The sequence below is a fragment of the Ambystoma mexicanum genome, chromosome 2q (assembly GCF_040938575.1).
Source record: "Ambystoma mexicanum isolate Mex_15411 chromosome 2q, UKY_AmexF1_1, whole genome shotgun sequence".
Taxonomy (NCBI): domain Eukaryota; kingdom Metazoa; phylum Chordata; class Amphibia; order Caudata; family Ambystomatidae; genus Ambystoma; species Ambystoma mexicanum.
This window is the reverse complement of record NC_090924.1, coordinates 116,243,227-116,263,531: the sequence shown is the minus strand read 5'-3', so window position 1 is coordinate 116,263,531 and position 20,305 is coordinate 116,243,227. Positions and strand designations below refer to the sequence as shown.

The 20,305-nt window shown below is 43.9% G+C and overlaps 1 protein-coding gene across 3 annotated transcripts in view; it reads right to left on the bottom strand.

The window, feature by feature from the left end:
* EME2 (essential meiotic structure-specific endonuclease subunit 2) overlaps positions 1-20,305 on the bottom strand; it is a 476,808-nt gene that overhangs the window by 359,810 nt on the left and 96,693 nt on the right. For all 3 annotated transcript variants that reach the window (XM_069646994.1, XM_069646995.1, XM_069646996.1), the window contains exon 2: positions 19,762-19,898. In XM_069646994.1, coding sequence (XP_069503095.1) covers positions 19,762-19,898 — 137 coding nt within the window. The remainder of the gene's footprint in view (positions 1-19,761; positions 19,899-20,305) is intronic.

Sequence of the window (20,305 nt, the reverse complement as noted above, 5' to 3'; positions counted from 1 at the left end):
CTATGACCAGACGTGGCTCTGCACCGGTTCCAACCACAACTTATTTTTCAAATAATACTTAACTTTACAAAGGCAATCCCACTTTAAAGCGGCAGCCACAATGCTTTCAGATTTGGATTTTGTTTTTTACTGCAAAGTGGACTGGACCGTAAAGAAACAACATCTCACTTTCTATTGAATATATATAGAAGGAACACAGAACATTGGGATACTAGCACCTATGTCCCTGTTTTCGAATTGCATTTGCCTACATTACCATCCCAGATTCAACCCTGATCAAGTTGGACAATTTAGGGAATTGTGATTGATTGACTTTTTCAGAGGTAAATTCTGGTTTTGGAAGAAACAGCTATACATTGTCCTGTCAGCAAACCCTCAATTAAGGTGGCCTTTTTGGAATCAATCATCAAGCGCCATCTGGTCATCCCTCCATGGGCTGCTTGGACTTCCTTCTCACAATGGACAGGTCACATGGACTCATCTGCCAAGAGTCATTTCTCTTGCTCTGCACTGCAATCTCCAGTTTGTTCCCCGTCTATCTCTTCCTCATCCAATATTCCATAATAATCTCTGTCGGCTGTGTATGTCATTAGATTTCTCTCTTAACTCCACCTCCGGCTGGCCAGAGGTGTGGCTTTCCAGTCCAAGGGGCGGGAGGAAAGCCTTCCTTAATGAGAAACATCCATTTTGTTTGTATGCTCTAATTTGACTCATCTGTGCTACCTTGATAAAACATATATTTTTAGATTCTATGAGTCAAGGTGCATATTCTGAGATATTGAATGATAGAATTCTGATCATTGTTGGCAAATTCATACGTTTTTAACAAATTAAGCTAATCCTTAACATGATTATATTGTTTTTGCACATTTCAAATATTATCCTCTACATTTTAAATGCATTTATTTCTTTGGTGTGACATTGAAACAGTTCTCCATAAGAGGATAAAGATGACACATCGGCTAAATATTCCCTTACTATGCCACCACTTATCCAAAGTAGAAGGCTTTTAGTGTGCATATTTTTAATGACCTCTCAACTTGACTAATCCAAGAGAGTCCTAGTCGCAGTGAATCTGAATGCCATTCATCTCTTCTATCGACTTCCCACTGCTAATGAATTCTGTTGATGTGAAATAAAACATGTGATAGATTCTATGAAGGCAAAACCTGGTGTCATGAATGAACACTGAAGGAAAGGTATAGTGCTTATCTGCTTTAGAAGACTCCCTTGAATATAATAAAGGATCAGATTAGGGTAGTCTTAAAAGTCATCTGGCCTGACCATTACATGTAATACTCTTCTATCCAGTTCCCACTAGACTGGAGCCCTTGTTTCTCTTCAGTATGCCTACAAGTGGGAACAGAAACATAAAATGCAATTTCAGTTCTGTTCTTTCATTACAGCTCCTTTAGGTTTCATGTCTTCATGTATCAATGCAGACCTATCTTTTCAATGCACTTGACACAGCCAAACGAAATTCAATAGCATTGTCATTTCTATTCCTAGGTTTGAACCAGTATAGTTTGAAATGAATTACTAACATAGCAGAATAAAGGATCACTTTATATATTAATTCTCAAATTAACTAGAATACAACTTTTGCTGTAATTACATCATCTTTACATATGCTATTGGCATTGGAAGGATATATTTTTAATGAAAATATTAAAATGAAGAAGTCCTATTATTAATTAAATGGCTTGCAGTATTCCCTGCAAAATAATTACTTTAATTCTGGGCCTGCCTTTCACATGTAGAATGGTTCAATTTTGGAAATCAAGGCAGTTAACTTTAAATATTACAGTGCTCTCTGCTTAAAGCTGCACTCCATATGTATAATATCCCATGTTTGATGTATTGGGCTCAATATTTCACACATAAGGATGTGCTTTGCCAAGAAGGTATCTGTACTCTACAACACATTCAAGATGGGTATTTGTGGGAATCCATTTCTGATATACTTTTTGCAGGTTTCAAAATGGCCAAAAGAAAATATGTCACTGTACATCGGTTGAAATCTGGCTTTGAAAATAAAATAGTTCAACAGTTATTTTTCAACATTCGGGTGCTGTGAGAAACCTGAAGGCACTCTCACATCTACTCCCCGGGGATCTTCTGTTCAGGTGGCAAAGGCAGGGCCATAGCCTTTGGATACCGACCCTGGGGGTGGACTAGCGAGGGAGGATCACCCGGGCGGAGGGTCCTTGGGGTTTGGGGAAAGGGTGCCAGATGGTGAGAAATGGTATCCCCCATTTCCTAACAGTGATTTACCTTAATCTCCCTGAGCCATTGTAGGATATTGTTACACAGACCCTACTTTTCCCACTGAAGTCAGACCAAGTACTGAGAAGAAACTAACACCAAGAGTAATGACGATTACCCATAGGAAACACCACTATAGGTGGGATGAAGAAGAGGGAGCCTGAAGGCTATAGAATTGAAGGTCAGGCATACCCTGTTAATTGGACTAATTGGGGCAAATGGGTCTAGCACTTCACACCTGCAGCCTGTCAGAGACTCACAGGTGTATAAAAGGTGGAGTCCACAGAGTGTAAGAGGAGAGAGTTGGAGAGAGCAGCAGGAGAGTCATTACAGTCTGCAGGAAGCCGGAGCAGAACGGGATGCCAGGACGCTGATGGACAGCTGAGCACTGGAGGCTGTCATTGCATGGTGAGGGAGCTGTGTCTCCAAGAAGCCGGAGAAGGCAGGAGAAGTGTACCGTGGAAGATTCTGGTCCCTTTAACTGTGGCCAAGAACTGCTCTTTCCCCTGAATGGCAGTAGCCATACAGGTAGGTCTGAGGGGCAGGCGGTGAGACCCTGACCTCAAATCCCAGAAATCATCTGGTTGAAGAAACTGAAGAAAGGCTTATCGCAGCCGGTGAGTTTCAAGAGAATGCGAAGAAACCTGGTGTGTGTATGAAAGTGAGAAGATTACATAGTAGCGGAATGGTCACGTGCGGTCGGCACGTTCTTGAAAGCCTCTGAGTGAATTAAAGGAACTAATCAAAGTAAATGCAGTACTTGAAGTGAAACTTGGAGAAACGTTGTGTCAGAGTGAAACACGCTGAAATCGATGAACGAGTAACCTGAGCAGAGCCAGTGAAGTGCGAGCAAAATGCTGATCGGGCAAAATAAAACGAATTGAAAATCAAGCAAGCACATTATAGAAAGGAGAACTAAAGGAGCATAAAGAAAGGCAACCCCTGAATCTAAGAACTGGGGAAACTCTAATCCGCCACAGTGATAAAAAGCTGAAAAAGGGTAACCTGTTTGCATGACCTGTAATGGGTGGGCCGTGTGGCCTATTAACTGCACCTAAACCAGCCAGGATGCCCCAACAAGAAGTGTGAAAGCAACTTTGAAATATGCTAAAGCTGAACAGTGGTGTTTTGACCATCAGTATTAAAAGCTTGGGGAAGGGAAAACCCCAGAGCTCCTTTGAACTATTGTTGCTTTGGACAATCCTGCTTGAGGCTCAAGGGAAGGGAAACCCTGAGCTCCTCTGGAACTTTGTTGATTTGGTGAAACAGTGCTTAGCCTTAGGGAAGGAAACCCTAAGCATCTTTTTGAACTTTGCGGTTAAAACTGCATCTTGAACTTGGGAAGGGGGTTAGAGATTGCTCCAGACTTTCTGTTGAACACTATTTAAGTTAGCATCTCCCTTCACTACATTTCTGTATTAAATGTGAGGGCAGGCATAGGTTTTGACACAGACAGACTTTTGAGTTGACCTTACAGACTTTTCCTTAGTTTCTTTAAGTAGGGCTATTCCCACCATAGATGTAGCGCAAGTTAGGCATGGCACCCATCCTGACATTTTAATAAGGTTTTCAAAACTGTTACATCTGTTGTCTGTGTCATCTCTTGATGCCACGCCCGTTTCACAGTGCACACTGCAATCTGACGGGTGTCCCTTTTTAACGTGACAGCAAGCAAGAGGCAGAAATCCTGAATAAGCAACAAATTCGGTACATCTTATGTCTCTTGCCAGGAAGGCCTTTCTCATTTTATTAGTTCTGGGCCACATTTTTTAAAATGAAATCCCTGATATTTGAACCGATAGAATATGTGGTTCATTAATGACATAGCTGCTGTTTCTGCTTTGTAATTTGGAGCGGGAAGACATACAACCTATTTAGTGAAGTGACATGCATATATATTTGTTGCCACGTAAAGAGCGAGTCACTGGACCTATAAAGTCGATCTGAAGATCAGATCAAGGTAAGGTCATTCCTCTCTTTTGTAGAGGTGCCTGGTGAGTTGGAGAACTTGAGTAGAACTGAGCACACATCAGACACCCCTTTAAATAAATATTTAAGTCGTGACCCATGGGTGGGAAATAAGCGACCTCACATAGGATTTCCTTTATCTTTTGAAAACCCTGATGACTAGCTGTTACTGCATCATGGGTGTGATTCAACATTATGCTTCAGAATGATGTGGGCTGATAAGAACCCACTGATCAGAACCAGAATGGGATTTCAGAACCAAAGGTCAGTCTTGAATATTGAACATCTTTTCAAATCTCATAAAAACTTGAAGAGCTCCCCCACCCCCCTTTTCCAGTCTATTTCAGATATGGGAAGTTTTCTGGGTCCTCTAGATATTAATAGAATCATCCTAAACATACCTTGTGTTTTTAAAGTTCACTAAATGCTCAGGAAATCCATGTTGGACATAGTCTGCATCAGTTATGATTACAAATTTGTAGACCTAGTGATCTCCAGCAGTAAGGACAGCTTTATATATAGCCATCAGTTCTGCCCCCGGACTATTTATATACCTGGCTGTGAGTTCAGAGATGTCCTTCAGCGAGGCAGTGCTTCAGATAAGATTTGGAAGTGGGAGTATTGTACTCCCTATTTTTTAAAGTTGGGAGTAAAATTATTTTTTAGGGAGTAAAAATGGAAGTCCAATTCCTAATAGGAGTATTTTATAAGTGAGTAAAAATATGTTTTAACTGGAAAACAGAAATGTTTTTGTAATAATTATTTCTTTGCACCTAGTCATTGATGCACATTAAAAGTTACATGTTTACTATTATTACTGCCTTATCTCAAGTAGTTTCTTTCTGTGGTACGATGTGCACTACTGGTACAAACATTTCAATGGAGCTGTGTCAGTGAAAGCAGGGTTGCAAGGTACCTAAGTGTCTGTTTCCTACTTTTTGTTGGGATTATTTTGACTTACTATTTTTATTTTCTGGGAGTATTTGTCTATTTTTAAGGAGTGAAAGTGTCCGAAACACCCCTTATGTGGAGGTCTGCACCCAGCCATTCTCTATACATTCTTTCTTTTCCCGTGGGTGCTTGAAACAGGGATTTAATGTCTCTGGGGCCTGCAAGTGATTTCTGCAATTTAATTTGCGGCATGTGCGGTCCCGGCCTGTGCGGGCACCTCACCAGTGTAGTCCAATACTGGCAAAGGCACCCTCCCACATCCGTTATTACCTCAGCATGCCCAAACTGCTATGATTTCTTTCCCGGCCGTCTGGGTTTTCTGGTTGTCTCCTCGTATTATCCAACAAGGGATTTCCCACCTCTGAGCTCCTCTGCTCCATGAGCTCCTTTCCGATTCCCAGCAGGCTAGGAAGGTGCCCTCATGCTGGAACTGCATTTCGGAGATGCCATGCACGCAGCGCCCCTGATATCTCTTTATCTGCACTCACTGATACCGCTTCTGCTCCTTCGGTATCTTTCACCATGCTCGGGTCTCTGTTTTCCAAATCTCCATTCCATCTGGAGCCACTCCACTCTACACTTCTTCCACTGCACCGACAATATCCCTCCAGATAATTTACAGCTAAGGCACCATTTTAGTCGATTTCTGCCTTCCTCATCTTCCGTTGTTTGTCATGCTCCACTCGCTTGTCTCGAGCTCCCCAAAGGTTTGAGGTTGGCGGTACCGTTCTGCTATTTTTCTGTATTTCCATGGTTTTCTCTATCATTTATGAGGGAGAGACCATCTGTACAGCGGTAATCGGTAGTGGAGCCCGCAAGTACCCATGCTTCTACGGCAACATCTTGGCCAGGCTCCTCTGGGAATAGCTGTGCACAGTGTTGTCTCTTGGTTGAATACTGGAAGGGTGAGAACTCTCTCAGAATTAATCCAACGAAGAGTGAGATTATGATGGTGGAGGCTTCTTTAGAATCATGGCAGAGCTATGGCTCCAACAATAGCTGGGAGATGGACTCAATCGATCAAAGGTTCTAAAACCTGAAGCCTCTCTTATTGCTACACAACTGCTTGCTTAGTTCCACCACAAGTTGTCAATTTTATATAGGTTTAGAAGTACAGTGCCAAGAGACCACCTCATGGCAGTAGTACTGTGTTTTACAAATTCCATAACATAACATTCCAGTCAAAGAAGAAACTTTAAACCACTTTAATCTGCATTGAGAAAGTAACGCAAATACTGCTTTGTGGGAAACTGAGGAAAAACCCTAAAAGGCTGTGAACCAAGACAATAAACATGAATCCACTATGCTCTGATGGAGTGACAAGAGTCTACGGTAAGAGAGAACCAAAGATGCTGCATTTTTCAGAAAAAGAGATTTTAAAAAGGTTCACAGAAAAAAGAAAACAAGTATTGAAGCAATGTACCCAGAGAGATAAAAGGTCCAGTAGGAAAAGGTTAATCACAAAGACGCTGCATTCTGGGAAAGAGATGCTGATCTCAAAAAGCAGTAAAAACAAGGAACAGACTCTGAAGCACAGTACTCAGGGTGAACGTGTGAGTGTGTCAGTTCAGAAAAAGAAAGTAAATAGTTAGTCAAGAACTCCAGAGAATGTTTGCATGGGGTAAGGAAAGAGAAGCACTAAACCTACCCAAAGCAGAGACTTGAAGGAGATCAGCAAGTGACAGAAGATACAGGTAAGTACCCCAAAACTGGAAAAATACTTTCAAACACTGACCAAAGACTGACATGTTCTTGCATACATTTTGTTACTTTAAGTTTAGTTTTGTTGAATTATTTGATACACCCTGTCACTGGGCCAAAAACAAGCACATGCATAGCAGAGGTTTAACTATTAGGATTAATCACGAACAGAAATGAAGAAAATCAAATTGGCCAGCTGATGAGCCTAGTACTATTTCTTGCTAGGTGGCATTTCTCCATTGCACGAAAGAAAGGAACAAACCACTTCTGGGTTGAACAAGCAACATCAACCAATACGCATCAATGTAACTAGAAGCCATTAAAAACAATAAGAAGAGGGGATAAGGATGCCATCCTGGAGTCAGGATGCTACCTGACAGGTTAGTGAATCCGCCAACAACTTACCACTATTACAGAAACATATAAAGACTGAAACATTTTAATTATATGGTCATTTGTAAGGGCATGCACATATCTTACAAACTGATCGTAAAGCATGGCAAGATTGGCTGTTTACAAAAGGATCAAGCATGGAACAATCCTCATTACACTGTGCCTATACCTCCAGGAAGAAAGAGGTGAACGTTGCTTGTTCAAACAGTATCTACTTACTTTACATAGAGCCTGCAGCCACACATCTACTCCAACCCTCCGGCTCCCTATGTATGCTTATTCCTCAACCTGCATTCACATTCCAAACACTTGTTCACGTGTTTGGAACGTGGACACCAACATCATACATACTACACCCCCACCTCCCTTCAACCTCAATGTATAACTTTAGCACTGCAATAACAAAGGGCCTTGGCATTTGGGAAGCCCACCCGTTGTTTTCCTGCTTTTAACTGGGAGCCTCTGCATCGGTGTCTGGCTACGCCCCCATGCACTTGAAAGGCGAGGACCTCACCCACAGGGTGAAACCCATGGGAAAGGGCGCGGGTGTTTTGCATCTGTGAGAAACATGACGGTATTCTCCCACCCACTCCCTCTGGATCTTCCATTCAGGTGGCCAGGGAAGGGCTATCGGTTTTGGATCCTGACCCTGGGGGTGGACAAGCGAGGGAGGATCACCTGAGTGGAGGGTCACAGGGGATTGGGAGGAGGATACCCGAGGACGAGACATGGTATTTGCCCAATCCTGAAAACACCCTACCGTCCTCTACCTCAGCTTTTGTGGGGTGTTTACAATCTCACCTCATCTCCCCCTCCCCATTTCAAAGAAATACTGAGACAAGGAGGAGGCCACCAAGATCAGTAAAGATTACCCATAGGAATAACATTGGGGAAGTAGGGATAACCTATTTTAGAGAAAACTACTGTCCCACTAATAGAGTCAGGCATTTGTAAGTAACAATTCACATCTGATGCCACTTGACTGCGTGTTCAGCTATAAAAGGTGTGGTCATTCACAGAGAAATGAGCGAGGTGGGGATGCAGTCCGGACCGGTGGGGCCCAGGAGCAGAGAGAAGCAGGAGCTACAGGAAGGAGGAAGAAGGCATGTGAAAATGCTGGTCCGGTGTGGAATAGGGGCTACAGCATGGAGAGGGAGCCATGCCTCCAGGGAGCTGGAAATGTGCAGACTGCATTCTGCATGCCAGGTCCAGGAATGTGCTCGTTCCCTTGGGGCCCGTGCCGACCCCAAGGGTGCCTGAAAGGCAGGTGGTGAGACCCTGACCTCAACCCTGCATTGCCTGGAGGAAGCGCTTCACAACATGACACTACCCGCTGAGTTTCGTGGAGAATGTGAGAGAAACGCGGGAGCGTGCATTTGGATGAGAACAGAGCGGGAGAAAGGAATGGACAGGAAAAGTGGCACGGAAATGCAAAGAAAGTCAAGTGTAAAAGTTGAAAGTAAGAGCGAAGCACAAAGCATAAAGGCTGAAAGCGCAGCTAAACAGCAGGAGTGAAGCCGAAAGCGGAAAAGGCTAAGAGCATCGCTAAAAGCAAAAGAGAAAAAGTAAGAAAAGCAGAACGGAGCGGAAAGCAAGTAAAAGACTGATCGGAGCAGAAAGCAAGAGAAAGTGAAAAGAAGCCCCGAGTGGCCCATAATGAGAGAGGGGCATGATAAAAGGCAAAGTAAGGTGCTAAGGGGATGCTAAAGAAGAAAGCAGAAAAGAGGGTGCAAGTGTGCACGTAGAGGAAAGCAGATAGCCAAGTGTGCACAGAAAGGATAGCAGAAGAAAAGGGGTGCAGGAAGCATCTGAAAGAAAACAAAAAGGTTTCAGAGCAAGAAAACAAAGAGAGGTGCAAGAGGGTCAGAGTGGTTGCGCCTAGGAAAAGCAAAAAGCCTGGCGTTTTCGAAAGCCTAAGATTCTACCACATGAAAGGATGGTATGCGAAAAAGTTTGTTAATCAAAAAAGGTACATCCTAACCAACAGAATTTGTGTTGTGAATTGAAGGGGCCTAAACCTAGGGAAGGGCACCCTGTGACCTCAAGAAAGAACTGTGCTAAAGTATGTTTTGTGTTGGAAAGCTGGAAGAGACCTAAAGCTTGGGGGAAGGGAACCCTGAGAGGCCTATCAAAGAAAGCATCCTGATAACAGTGGCTTTGTGTTTAAAAGTGGAAAGGGGCCTGAAACTTGATTAAACTGAAGCTTGGAGAAGGGAACCCCAAAGAACTCAATGACACTGAAGGTAGTTGGAATAACTACAAGGGACCTGTGGAGAAGGTCTTACGAATAGCCCTGTTGATTGAACTCATGTGTGTGACATTGACCAAGCAGCACCTGGCAAGAAGACCACCTGAAACCAACTCTGGTTTCCATTTTTTGTTGAACCACTATTTTTCTTATTTTGAAAAGAATACCCATCACATTTTTGTACCGAGAGAGGGCAACCCTAGGTTTAGACACAGACAGACTTTTTTTTTGTTTGCACTCTTAGACACTGACGACCATTAGAAACATCAGTTAAGGGAATTACCCCTTTACGGTTAGGGCTGGTTAGGCATTATACCAACCCAGGAACCTTACTAAATAAAGGTTTTCAAACTAACCCTTTTGAATCTGTATCTCTCTTGATACCATGCCTATCTCACACACCCTGCAGGGTGTTCGGCAATTAAGTTTTTGTTTTAGTGGTCGACGCAGGCCTCGCACAGCACTTGCATAATCAGCTCGAACCAGGCAAGACTGAAGAAGATGCAGCTGAGAATCTGGGTTGGACTGGGTAGGGTAGTGTGAATCTACGCCATTGTAACTTTGCTTCTGGTACTAACTGAAACAGAAACTGGAAGCAACACCTTGAAAAAGAAACTCAAAAGAATACAAAGAATATAAAGCACACCCAATCATACATCCTCCCAGCACGTACATCTCTTGGCATGCTAAAACAGAAGATTCTTACAGTAAGGCGGAAGATCCCAACAGTCCTCCCCCCATCTGTGCTGCTGAACTTTGCCCTATAGCCCAACAAGTCCTGCGGGGAGGCAAACATTTTGATGAAAGAAGTACACCAATTTCTTGGCAACTTTGATACCTGTGTGGAACAGGACCCTGAAATAAAAAAAAGAGACGGACAAGGAAAAGGGGAAGGAGAAGGAGGACGCCCTACGTGCTATTTGCTGCAGCCCCATGCACTGGGTTATAGTTGGCACAGCCGCTGCTATAGCGAGCCCAACGCAGTAAGGGGGCGCCAAAAGGAGTTTGCCCCTGACCTTTGATCCACTTCCCCAGGGGCGGTTGTAGGGGGGGTCCAACGGAAAAGAAAGTGACACTGAGACTAACAAAACTGCCATGCTCATTGTGTCATCTGAGGCCCCGAATTCTAATCAGCGCCCGACCTGCCAGACCTGCCTGAAACCCTTGGCACTCCCGTCATTACAGCAACCAGGGTGGAGAGAGATACAGCCTTATCCTTGATGGGCAGTACAGGTGTGATCCCTTCAAACATAGGGCAAACCACTGGCCTACAGGGTGGGGTGTTAATGGAGTGTGTGAGAAACCAGAAGGTGTCTCACCCACTAGTCCCTGGTGATCTGTCATCCAGGTGGCCAAGACATGGCCATTGCTTTGGGATCCAGTTCCTGGGGGTGGACCAGTGCGGGAGGATCCCCTGGGTGAGGGGTCTTCAGGGAGTGGGACACCGGATGGTGAGACGCGGTATCCTCTTTCTTGTAACACCTGTACCCCATCCTACCCGATAGGCTATTTAGGAACTCTACCCCCCCCTCCATTTTACAACATAAACACTTTCTCAATAAAAGCCCACTCTGAGGGAAAACAGACTAACACTCGAGTCCTGTACCTAACATGTGCCAAAACCAGGTCAGGTAAATATCGACAAGCACTCAAACCTGACTTCCAATTCACTTCCCCACATGGATAAAAGGCGCAGCAGAGAGCACACTCTGAGTGAAGCAAAGCACAAGAAGAAACAGCCATTCCCAGATGGCAGTTAAACGAGAGAAGAAAGATGGCGAAACAGAAAGGGATCACAAGGAGGGACGTACCCTTGACCTGTTCGACAAGGAACCGTTGCTTTCATGATCCCTCGAGATTGGAAAACATAAGACCAGGAAAACAGGCTGAAGAACCCTGCATTGTGCATCTGAGATACGCGCGGCCCTTCTGCGTCGATAATCAAGGCGGGGAGAATCACCAGCCCCCGTGGTACTGTCTTTGGCTCCAAGAACAAAAAAGCATCAGTAAAATCAACACAGCCGGTGAGTTGGGGAGACCGATACAAGACCGGTCTGTGTTGAAACCAAGGTTGCAAGCAGCAACATTGTATGGCGAGTGCTGAAACGAACATTGTTAAAACATGTGTGATAAGAGACGCAAGTGAAATTAAACTGCTGATGAGTGATTGAACTTTAAACCAAGCTACAATACCTTTGACACAGTGGTCCGCACTGTGTGCTCAATTGAAGATCTCTGTAATGTATCCAGCTGAGGAGTAACAAAAGTAGATACATTTTATCCTAGCCTAGTGGAGGGAGATAATTTTAGATCATTTGCAAGTGAATGAATAAATGTGAATCAAAGTGGTCCTGCGAGGGGGCAAGCAAAATCCCATGCACAGTCGAAAGTTCGATTTTGATGAAATACATGAATCTGGTCCGAGCCCGGCAGAGGGAGACCATTGAAGATTTTGTTTTAAAGTGGGTCAGAGGGTGGCCCAGGGTGAATCGAAAATCACCCAAGAAGTTGTACATGAGAATGCTGAGGAGAGAGGAACTTTTGAATATTGTCGTATCAGGCCCTCTGAAGTAAGAGACTTTGAATGGCAAAGATACTTTGGTACAGAAGTCCCTGATACTGAGATATGAACTGCATCCTTGTGCTAGAGAAGCCAGAGATGTGCTAAGCTCAAATGTGTCCCGCCTTGTCCCGTGCTGAAAACGTGGGGAAGGGAGGCCAACGGCTTGAATATCCTGACATCATTTCTTGAACAATTTTCTTTTGCATAGCATTGTTTCCCACACTATTTGTATTTAGAAGTAAGGATTGGCAATAGGTTTATTAGTATAGGCCCTTTTATTTTGACGAGACACCACTAGGACTGCGTTATTATTATTTGATGGTCGTAGTTTGCTCCCATCTTTAGATTTAGGATTAGATGGGCATTTTTCAAACCCAGTTGAAGTTCAATAAAACACCCTTGAACTGTGATAACTTGTGTCTGTCTTACTGTTTGATACCATGCCTTCCTTACAAGTGTACATTCTGTAATGTAGATAGTAAGGGTGATGAAATAGCATCAGTGCAGGTCCTTTTACAAGGGACTATGAGCGATGAGAGTGCCGCCCAACCGCGTAACAGCCCTTTATACCCAGCCTCCTGTAACTCGTGATGACATCCAAAGCTGCACCAGGTCGCGACACCAGGGGGAAAGCGGTCATGATTCCATACAAATTTTATTTAGGGAGTCAAGAGTGGCAAACAGCGTACTCAGATTTATAAGAGATGCCACCCTTCATCAAACAGCACCATAGAAATCGGAACCCATTCTATCTATAACGCTGATAATTTCTTTGAAACTAGGCCACAAGGTTCTGTGCTCTCTGGCGCAAACGCAGTCCCCCTGGGGAAAGGAACACTAGGTAACTCCCCTTGGCCCAAAGTATCTACCCCATATGTATGTCTGATAAGACATCAGTAATTGTAATCCCTGCTGAACATGTTTTGCCCAGGATTTGAGCTTCTTCAAGCACTGATAGTCTCTAGGGTTCATTGTAATAGACTAAATTATTATAAGGGTTAGAATGCATAATTTAATTTATTTATATTTTCTTTTCTTCTTTTTCTTGTCATGTGTTATGATGTACTTTTATGGCCCCAAGGCCGAAATAAAGTAATTGACTATCACTTTTTTTAACACTTTATTTATCATTTTCCATCTACACATCACGTGAGTACATACAACCAACAGGAACAATTAGAAATAGGCTACATCTATGGCAGCATCATCAACAACATTATTCAGGATAAGACATAAAAAGAATAAAAAGGGAGAAAAGCAACAACCCTGCGACAAGGCAGCACCCCTCCAATTACACTTGCCATATCCATCCTAGGAAGCCTGGCGCCAAAAGCACATCAAATGAGGCCTACAGCCCCTCTCTTGTGGAACCCATCTAAGCTAACGTGGTCTGAGATCCAAATGCCTATTGTAAGGAACACATGGTCGCAACAGAAAAGACAGACACAAGTGATCACAGTTCAAGGGTGTTTTTTTTAAAAACTGTAAATGCAGGGTGGGAAAACTCCTAATCTAAACCTAAATCTAAGATGGGAGCAAGCGTCAACCATCAAATGAAAAATAAGGCAGTCCTTGTGGCGTTGTGTCAAAATAAAAGGGCCTATACTAATAAAAACCTATTGCCAATTCCTTACAACTAATTACACAGAGAGTGTGGGATAAGGGTTCAATAAAGAAATAAATAATACGTCAGGATGTGATTGCCAGTGGTCTCCCTTCCCCACATTTTCAGCACGGGACAAGGTGGGACCTTGGAGCACAGCACACGCTCGAGCTTTCTCAGCACGCACAAGCTAACAGTTCCGTTCCAGCTATCAGGTTCTTCGATGGATAAGTCTCTTTTCAATCAAAAACTCTCTTGCCTTCGCTGGCCTGATGTCTTCAACAACAAACAAGCAAACAAAAAGTTCCTTTCTCAATGAACCTTTGGTGAGGACTTTTCACCCTGGATCTCCCTCGACCGGGCTCGGACCCACTTGACAAGGGGGACCATTCATTTCCCCTTGTCTTCCAGTGCATCTTACTTTCACAAATCTTAATGTCTTTTTAAACAATTCTTCAGGCTTTGCCTTTGATTGTCGGCTTCGCTCTGCCGGGTTCACTCTCGCCAACTTTTACAGACAGTTAACCGTAGACACCCCTTGGTCGGGGTCACTTCGTTTAACACGCTATTCTGGTTGTCGGCTTCCCTCTGCCAGGTTCACTCTTGCCAACTTCTAACTAACAGTTCACTATAGGACTTCAGATTTCGCCCCATCTCGTTAGCATCCCTCCGCCGGGTTCACTCTTGCCAACATTTCTCAAACAGTTCATGTATTAGTTTTAATTTCCCCTTCATTCACTATCATCTGTCGGTCAAAGACTTTCGACGCTACAGAGGATTTTACATGACCCCTGTATGACCACTTTGACCTCTTTTCACCTCTTCCCAAGGCCTTCTTGTTATGGTAGTCTCTTATCAGCAGGTAATCGGCTAGAATTTCCTGTGTGAGCACCCACGTGGTGCTGTTCACCTCTGTTACAGGTTTTCCCCTCTTTTCTCAATAGTTCCTTTCAAAGTTCAAATCAGCTCTTGCTACTTTTCATTCAACACAGTTCGGTTTCTTATCGACTCTCCCCTCGACTCACCGGCTGTGATGAACCGCTTGGCTTTCTTCTCTTTCGAGTCAAGGTTGGTACCACCGAGACAAGTGTCTCTCCCGGCTTAGTTATCAGTGGAGGAGGGTCTCGTGTACCGTAGATATCTGCTGCAACACACGCTGGCCTTTGTTCGCGGTTTTATGTTTCCGATTACAGAGGTTTCACAGGCCTGGATCGGAAAGGGCAAGGCACATCTCTCCTTGGCACCCTCTCGGTATTCGCCGTCTTTCTTCTCCTATTGAACTGCCGTGCTGAGTTAGCCCTCACCTTGTGCGGTCTGCCTTGCTCGTCCTGTGCTCTCGCGCTCCACCTTTTATCCCTGTGGGGAAGGGAAAGGGCTGTCAGGTGTGTGGTTCTGGTTAATTGCCTGACTTTGCCTGACCCTTGTATTGGACATGTCAGGTAAACAGATCTGGTGTTCGTGTTGTGCGAAAGTGTTTGTGTAGGAAAGGATGGGGAAAAGGTGTTGAAAGAAGTGGGATACCACATCTCACCCATCAGTGTCCCACTCCCACAGGACCCCCCATGCAGTTGATCCTCCCTCACAGGTCCACCCCCAGGAACTGGATCCAATAGCGATGGCCGTGTCCTGGCCACCTGGATTACAGATCCCTGGGGACTAGACAGGGAGACACCTTCAGGTTTTTCACACTGTCCAGGGGCGTCCGACACCTCATACCACACTGTGTAGCATGATGCTCCTTCATCCATTGATGCACCCAGAACCCCCAGGTCCATTTTCGCCCTGACCCACATGCGCAGAGCCCTTCGCCAATCTCCAATGTTAGGACCCGCATGCACCTTCGAGGTCATAGCAACAGCTCATCACATCTCCCCCATTGGGCAATCGATAGCGCATGCAAAGGTGTCCTGTGCCTCTTCCTCGTGCCTACTGTGAGAAACCTGAGGATATTCTCACTCCTGGACCCCTTGGATCATCTACACAGGGGGCCAGGGAAAGGCCATCGCTATTGCATCCCAACCCTGGGGGCGGAGAAGCAAGGGAGGATCACCTGGGTGGAGGGTCCTTGAGGAATAGAAGTGTGGTGCCTTTTGGCGACACATGGTATCCCCCTTTTCCTGTTAGTGAACAGCCCAATCCTTCCGCATCTTTATGGGCTGTTACAAGCCCGTTCCCCTAATTTCTCCCCATTTAACACTTCACAGTACTGGGACGAAGAAGAGGCAACTAGGACCAATGAAGACCACACTCATTTACCACTCTGGTACTAGGACGAGGAAGATGCCTGGTAGGAACTTTAAAGGCCAAGTATGTCCCGTTGATTGTGGTCAGGTAGGGCTGATTGGACATCCACACCTGCAGCCTGTCAAGGGGCAGCAGGTGTTTAAAATGGGACCTGCCCAGCAGTATGAAAGACAACTGGGAAGCCTATGCATGAAGAAGCAGCAGGAAGGCCGGTGTGTGGGAGCTGGGGCTCCGTGCAGCAAGCCACATGTAAAAAAGGGAGCCGTGTGGAGAGGATGTCCCTTTTATGTGCGCTCAAGATGCTCGTTCCCCTGTGCTGACACGTGACACAGGGGTGTCTGAGGGGCAGGTGTGAGACACCTGATGTGAGGAGTAGAAGGCCACATTATCCATGCTGCTCTGAAGCCTTTGTACGCGACCAGTGAGTTTCTATCCATTGAGAAACCCGGTGCGCGAGTGTTGAACTTGGTTGTTCGAGGAATAGTTTCTATCAGAGTGGTCACCTGTTTGAGGAAACACATTTTCAAAGGTCTCTGATTAAATCCATTGTCAAATATTGAATGAATAACTAAGCATACATTGTGTCGGAGTGGTCATGTGTCGGAGAAAACATGTTTCTGAAAGTCTCCGAAGGTTATACACTAATTTTCAAGTGAATTAAGGAAATATTACACCACGGGTTGAACGAAAGGTGTTCTGAATACAAACCATGTTCTTTTTGAATATCGAACTGAATGAAAATCTTAACAAGCGCAACCGGTGCCTATTCAAGACCAAAATTAATACAAACTATGTTTAAAGAATATCGGGCAACCCGTTCCTATTGAAGACCAACCTGAGTACAATTTAAGTTTTTTTTAAAATACTGAACTTAGTGAAAACCTCACAAAAGAGCGGAACTCTTACATACTAAGTTCAGAAGTAAAGCAGAACTTAAAATTCATGTAAAACCATTAAATGCTGCATACTAAAATGAATGATACTTTAAATCCAAGTGGCATCTGCTATATCATAAAGTGAAAGGAACTTTAAATGTTGAAACAAAGAAAGGCATATTAAATACCAGATTACATGAAAACAACATCTAATAGAAAACTCCATAAAAAGCAGAAATTACTAAAGCTGAAGATTATTTCAATACAGTCACAATTTCAACACACAAAGAAGGCACAAGAGTGACAACGAACTTTAAAGAGACAACGGATATTTTTGGCCTGAAATTAAGTCTTGGGGAAAGGAGCCCTGAGACTTGTTGCTGGAATTAAGTCTTGTAGAAGGGAACCCTGAGACTTCAACCATTTTTTGGCTTGAGACCAAGGTTATTTTGTGCTTGGAACTGTGTTACTTGGAAATTGGGGAAGGGAACCCCGAGTACTGGTTAAAACTGTATTATCCTGAACTCGAGAGGTAACTTTGAGACTTTTGTTGGAACTGCTTTATACTTGGGGAAGGGAGCTGAAAGGAAGCTGTGAGCTGGAAGAGGCTCAGACTTTTATGTTGGGCACTGTTTCTTTTGGTTGCTGACATCCCTACACGGTGTATAGCTTAGTTGTGCGGGCAAATATAGGTTTTGGACACAGACAGATTCTTCAGTTGAACTCTTTGACTCAGACTTTCCTTTGTTTTATTTAGGTTGGGAAATCCCACCTTAGCGTAGGGCAAGTTAGGACCTTTTCCATCCTGACATTTAAGTTAATAAAAGTGTTTTATTTAAATATTGAATCTGTTGTCTGTGTCTTGCTTCATGATGCCTTCACACTACTTGCTCATACTTCCATTTGCATAACCTGTTGAACTTCTATATCGAGCCTTCCACCACTCTAGCTGCACTTCCAAACGCTTTCTTCATCTCAATAGGGTCTGAGACACTCCCCCTTACATACACTTCTTCCCTTCTTTACCCTCACCCAATCTCCGGGTGAAAATCCATCACTTCTTTGCACTTCGCTGCATTTCCTGCTTCTGTTGCATTTCTATGGTTTAAGCATAATGCATTCCCTGACCTGCTCACAGTTTATTTCTCCACAACTGCTCTTCTCATTTACCCATGCTGGGCTTAATCCAGTGTTTGGTTTTCTGGCCCTCATCAACCTGAACGGTGATATATATATATATATATATATATATATATATATATGGTTTTGGGCGGGTGGGGGTTGCGGGGGGTTTCCCCCCGCATATATGTTACAATTGACCTTCACAATTCGGTCAATTGTGAAAAGGTCAATTGTCATTCGAACAGTTGTAATACGAACAATTCGTATACAACCTCCTGTCAGACTGTTCACATGCATTCTTGTACTCCTTTCTTGTTCAGCCAGTGCTGCTTTGATATTCATCCCATTCCTGATCACTTGATTTACTGTCACTACTATGACTCACCTTTCTAGCAACCCATTGGACTCTGGGTAGTAATTTGCGGTAAACTTCAATTTGATTCCATCCATTTTGGCATAATCCACCATTTGTTTTCCTCTGAATTGCATCCCATTATCGCTCAAAATCGGCTCAGGATATCCTTCCCTCCCACATACTTGCTCAATAGATTTTTCATTTTCACCGAACTCGTGTCTCTCACAAACTTCTTCTCTACACACCTTGAATAATAATTTACTATTACTACCACAATCCTCGTATCCCATCTAAGCGCGTAGTAAGGTCCAAGAATGTCTATTTCCATTTTTTCTCCAAGCTCCTTGTCGAGGCGTAATCGGTTTGATTCCTTGCTTTGCCACCTTTAACTTTTATCAGACACATGGACAGTAACATCATACATACTACACACTGCATGCCATAGGTTTGTATGGATTTCATTAATTGTCCCATTATGTCTTTGGAAAATTAGAGGTGAAAGCAGGCTTTCAAACATTTGTGCCCCATAAGAAAATACAGAGTGGAATGGCTAGAACCAGGGTTGAAATGTCAAGTTGCAAACACAAACAAAATCACTCACCCCCTCAGCATCCACAAACACAAAGCATATCATTTCCTACTCGCCAAGAGTCAATTATCATTAGCCAACGGCTAGTGGCAAGTGCAAATATAGAGGCCTGCTGGAAAGATAAACAATTAGGACATTGCAGTGAAACTACCTGAAACAGTTCACCAAGCATTCAATGCAGACAAAACACAAGGGCATCCCAAAGCTATCTGTTGTGCTGAATGCCGAAGGCAGCTATTCCGGAGGGGTAGATGCCGGCTGAACATATTCCCCAGGGATTGGATTACCACTCACATAGGTTACCAATTAATGGTTAATATCGAGAATGCTCAAGAACAGGCACAGTGGCAAATATGTACATTCAATAAAGGAAGAAATGCAGGCAAAATGGCAGAGCTCAACTTGAACTCCCAATCGACATAATGTAGTGATGAATGGAAGAGTATAGGTATTTTCCACACTCTGAGGGAAAACTTGCAAACTAAATATAAGCATTGGGAAGACTGCACTGCAAGCGTTATTGACAATGATCTGCCTCGAACTACTATAGCAGGGTGCAGCACCAAGGCCTTGTTAGCCAGTGGTGCAGCACCATGGCCTTGTTAGCCAGTGTTAGCAATGTGCTCTGTTTGCTCTAAACAAGTTGAACTGTTGAAAGCCCTAAACTCCATGAATCGGGAGTCCATCACTAAATAGTTTACACTCACTTACCACCAGATAAATCCCCACTGGCATTCTATTTGAGGACGCCATTGGTTTTGTAGGGATGATGCATAAAGAGGTCCATGATGCTTTGAGTATGAGTATGCACTGAGAGGGAATGTCAACACAGCCCTATAGGCATTGTATGTTTGAAATATGCAAATGATGCTTCAGATACTCACTGTACCAGACCACCCAGGTGGCATCTCTCTCCTCCAGATAATGCTGTGCGGCACTGGCTGGGGTTCGATAAAATATTTACACTCCAGGGCACTCAAGACCGCCAACGCTTCATCTGAACCAGCATCTTCCAGTATACCTATGGGCAAACAAGGGTAATATACTGAACCTAGGAATTCTACAAGGTACATTAAAGTTCCCTGTACTGACGGAATATGGCTACTGTTCCTTTGTTTGATTTTCAATTCACAGCTCACATTTTAACATTTAGAACGGCATGTTTGGCCATTCTTATACCACTTCTTCAAATAGGGGTGTTAAAGCTAGCGCGTACACTCCATGCTTCAAAATCATCAGCTAAACAATTACCTGTTGAGGTAAGGAGCAGACTAGGTTAGGACGCCTTTCTCACCAATTACTCACATGAAAGACTGCAGTAGAAAAACTGTTGACAGAAGCGCGATTGCCAGAGGGTCAATGCAGTTTAACTTTAGGTGACTAGTATGGCGATAATGGCCGCAGTCAAGATAAAGGCCTGACCGCCAC